The following is a 4505-nucleotide window of genomic DNA, read 5'->3' on the forward strand; positions in this document are numbered from 1 at the left end:
GGCCTGTACAATGGTTTCAAAAAATTGTATTTTAGATCTTTTTTAAAACAAAGTTGCCAGACCTTAGCCTGGATCTGTTCCAAACATAAACTAAAGATGATGACATATGAGTAATTAAAATTGATTCAAGAAACGGCACGCCAAAACAGAAACTACTCATGATGCATGATACATTTCCAATGGAGAGCCTCCATCCAAGGCTCAAAGCCAATAAAATTCCAATTGACCAGATTTTAAACATTTATTGCACAGCTCCTATTTTCACAAATAACAATAATAATTTCATACAAAGAAACATTCACTCAGCATTCAGCAGCGCACACTTATCCTTGATCTCCTGAACGGTAAACATCTGAAAATCACTCAATCGTGTTGCCCTGATCTCACCAACAGCCACCAGAACGTCATCCCGTCCCTTCAATATCATGTTTCGGACCTCGACGAAATGCTCGATGATCTTCCGGCGTTCCGGCATGATTTGATTGGCCAGGACAATCGCCTTCTGGATGTGATCGTACGCCATATCGAACCTACCCGTCGTTTGCGAACGATGATAGAATCCGTACGCCAAGTAGCTCTGGATGATCGCAACGTGTGGCGTGTACTTGCCGTACAGCTTGGTGATGATGTCCAGCAGTTCCAGCAGAATGGGAATGGCATCGGAAATGGCATTCATTTTCAGCAGGCAGACTCCATAGGTATAAAGAGTATCAGCGTAACGGCGGTGCAGGTGTCCAAAGGTATATCGAGCCCGATGAATGGCTTGACTGGATATCAAACTACCATTATCGAAGTGCTTATTGTGAAAGCAGTACAGCGCTTCGAGTTGCAGAACTTCGATAACGGTTTCTGGTGCCGTAGAATCGTTGACGAGGTGCATGGCTTTCGAATTCCAACGATGACTTTCAACGACTCGATGGGCCTTGAAATGGTGATTTGCCACTTCCAGATAAATCTTGAGGAGGATTTGGTTGTCTGTATCGTCTTCGATCATCGTGAGCAAGCTCTGACATGTTTCATCAGCTTCTGCCGTGAGCAAAGCGCTTCCTTCCGAGCGAAGCATTTTCTGCGTACAATCAAGCACCAACATTTTGTGTAAACGGACATCTTTCACGTGTGAGATCAACCGCAATGTAATGTCGAACACTTCCATGCTTTGGTGAAACCATCCAGCTTCGTGCAGATAATTACCCAGCTTCAGCGCTTCCACGATACGACTCTCGAACCGCGGCGAATTCTCGTCTAAATCCTGACCGTTCACCATTTGGCAGTAGTTCGTCGCCAGATCCGGCAAAACCGGCTTTCCGATTAGACTCGCTTTTCGTAAGCAGTTTTCCAACACCAGCCGATCCATGGCTTCATGAGAGAACATCCGCATAAACAGAACAGGATCCGATAGCTCCTGGTGCAGGGACGGCCTCAACGAATGATAATGGGACATCTCTTCCATAATACTGCTCAGTGCCACGGCAGGGAGGTTATGCAGTTCGGCGATCCTCTCGCCAGGCTTTCCGATACGGTTCAATTCGCTGACGAAAGCTTTCACACTCCGCTGGTACAGAGTGGGAACCACTTTCGGAACATTGCTGATGCCACTGAAGCGAGCTTTGTTGATCACGTTGAAAATATCCGGGAGCATCATTTTCGTAGCACTTTAAAACTTTTTCTCAACTGGAATGATGTTGTTTTAATCAAACTGAGTGATGATTTCTGACTGAGGATCGTTATGCTACGGTGCTGTTATATTACGGAAAAAAGTCTTCGTCAGGTATAGATAGCTGATGTTCCTACCCATACCACTCCTTTAACCGATCTTCGACAGGTATCCATGCATGGTCTCATGGCATTATGGTAGACGCATCTTTATATTGCTAACCTTACCTAATCGAGAGTCTGCAAATGAAAACAATCGTAAAGAATACAATGCTCAGTTGCCTGTAGTTGATGCATCCGTGGAACGATTCAGCTAAGAGTAAATTGGATGGCAGGTAACCAAAAGTCGAAAGGTTGAATAACTTGTTTCCTCTTTACATATGGCAGTACATGTTTAAAAAAAAACCGTTGGCATAATTGTGACTGTGGCATAGAAGACAAGAGTTACGGAAGCGTATGCGCCATCTGCACGCAATGTGCAGGTTTGGTAGCATGATTGTTAATTTATCTTCATAATTTTCTTCAATATTCGCTTAGAATAATGCTCGGAAACCTCTTGCTATGCCATTTAGAAATGAGAAATGTATTCTTTCTTTGATTTCACCTCAGAATTTTGCTCAAAATGACCTTAAGAGGAAATTTCTTCAGATTCTCTCGGATTACTACTCATGGTATCTTTGGAAATATACTCAATATTTCTTGCCAAATCCTTCCAAAAACTCGTTGAAATTCCATCATAAATTCATTTTATAAGATATAAGAATCCTGAAATTATCTTCATGCTATTCAGCAATTATTTTTTTCAGCTATTTCTTGAATTATATTTTTCTTTGATTGATTGATTGATTGATCATCATTTAAGAGATTTTCAGGTATAGATTATTAAATATAGTTTCAGGATTGTTTACTGTAGGGGAATCTCAAAGAGAAGCAGTTTTTTTAACTCTTGATTCGTTCCCAATTCAAAATAAATTACTGTTGTTATTTAAACCTAGGTGCTCCAGTTACTACAGTAACTTACCAGCCTTAATTGTTATGATATATAGCTAAGTGTTTTTACATTGTTTCTGTCTTGGCAATTCAGTATTAACAGGTTTTTTTAAACCTGCATGTCAGTATAACAATTGATATTTTAAAACTAAAAACTAAAACTAAATCTTATCCAAGTATAAAGGGAATTAATCGTTGCAATTGAGGATTGTAACGAATTTTGCCTGAAATTATTAATTATTTTGTTGGACATTTGTTCTAAAGTCTCAACATTAGAAATTCTATGTACTTCGGTAGCACTGTACCAGGGAGGCAACTTCAAAATCATCTTCAGAACTTTGTTCTGAATCCTTTGAAGTGCTTATTTCCTGGTAGTGCAACAACTAGACCATATTGGCACAGCGTAAAGCATGGCCGGTCTAAAAACTTGTTTAAATATTAGAAGTTTATTCGTCAGGCAAAGTTTGGATTTTCTGTTTATAAGAGGATACAAACATTTGATATTTTTGTTACGTTTGGCTTGAATGTAATCTTTAAAAGTTAATTTTTGGTCAAGTATTAATCCAAGATATTTGACTTGGTTTGACCAGGAAATTGGAACTCCGTTCATAGTGACTATGTGACTACTACTAGGTTTCAAAAACGAAGCTCTAGGCTTATGTGGAAATATTATAAGTTGAGTTTTGGAAGCGTTGGGAGAAATCTTCCATTTTTGTTAATAAGAAGAGAAAATATCTAAACTTTCCTGCAGTCTGCTGCAAATAACACGAAGACTTTTTCCTTTAGCGGGAATGCCTGTGTCATCAGCGAACAAAGACTTGTGGCAACCCTGAGGCAAAACAGGGAGGTACGAAGTTAAAATGTTATACAATATAGGCCCAAGAATGCTACCCTGAGGAATTCCTGCTCTAACAGGTAGTCGATTAGATTTGGAATTTTGATAATATACCTGCAGAGTTCTGTCAGTTAAATAATTTTGAACTAATTTCATAATATAAAGTGGAAAATTAAACTTTTTCAATTAAGCCATCAAACCTTCATGCCAAACACTGTCGAATGCTTTTTCTATGTCTAGAAGAGCAACTCCAGTTGAGTGGCCTTCAGATTTGTTTGAACGAATTAAATTGGTAACTCTTAAGAGTTGATGAGTAGTTGAATGCCCATGGCGAAATCCAAACTGCCCATCTGCAAAAATTGAGTTCGTATTGATGTGAAGCATCATTCTATTTAAAATTATCTTGTCAAAAAGTTTACTTATTGAAGAAAGCAAACTTATTGGACGGTAGCTAGAAGCTTCAGCTGGATTTTTATCCGGCTTCAAAATTGGAACAACTTTTGCATTTTTCCATTTATCAGGAAAGTATGCCAAATGGAAACATCTGTTAAATAATTTTACCAAGAAAGACAAGGTACTCTCTGGAAGTTTTTTGATGAGGATATAGAAAATTCCATCATCACCTGGAGCTTTCATATGATAAAACTTTTTAGTTATAAACCTTACTTCGTCCAAATCAGTCCCCCAGGAATCATCAAAAATATTTTCCCGAGAAAAAATATTCAGAAAATCCCGAACAACCTGATTCTCAATAGGACTAGTAAGACCCAAACTGAAATTATGGGAACTCTCGAATTGCTTAGCAAGTTTCTGAGCGTTTTCCAAATTTGTGATCAAAATTTTACCACCTTCTTCAAGCGCTGGAATAGGCTTTTGAGGTTTTTTTCAAAAAATTATGTAAGTTTCCAAAAAAATTTGGAACTCGGGTCTAATTTAGAAACATTATTTTCAAAAGTTTTGTTCCTCAGGGCAGAGAATCGCTTTTTAATTTGTTTTTGCAAATCCCACCAGATAACTTTCATCGCAG

At 38.5% G+C, this 4505-nt stretch overlaps 1 protein-coding gene across 1 annotated transcript; it reads right to left on the minus strand.

The window, feature by feature from the left end:
* Positions 1-298: 298 nt before the first annotated feature.
* Positions 299-1639, minus strand: LOC135701923 (amyloid protein-binding protein 2-like). Its single transcript, XM_065222869.1, has one exon. The coding sequence runs from the start codon at positions 1637-1639 to the stop codon at positions 299-301; it is 1341 nt and encodes a 446-aa protein (XP_065078941.1).
* Between the last annotated feature and the right edge of the window lie 2866 nt (positions 1640-4505).

The sequence above is a fragment of the Ochlerotatus camptorhynchus genome, unplaced genomic scaffold (genome assembly GCF_037179485.1).
Source record: "Ochlerotatus camptorhynchus isolate MF236.1 unplaced genomic scaffold, CSIRO-AGI_Acam_v1.1 ptg000180l, whole genome shotgun sequence".
NCBI lineage: Eukaryota > Metazoa > Arthropoda > Insecta > Diptera > Culicidae > Ochlerotatus > Ochlerotatus camptorhynchus.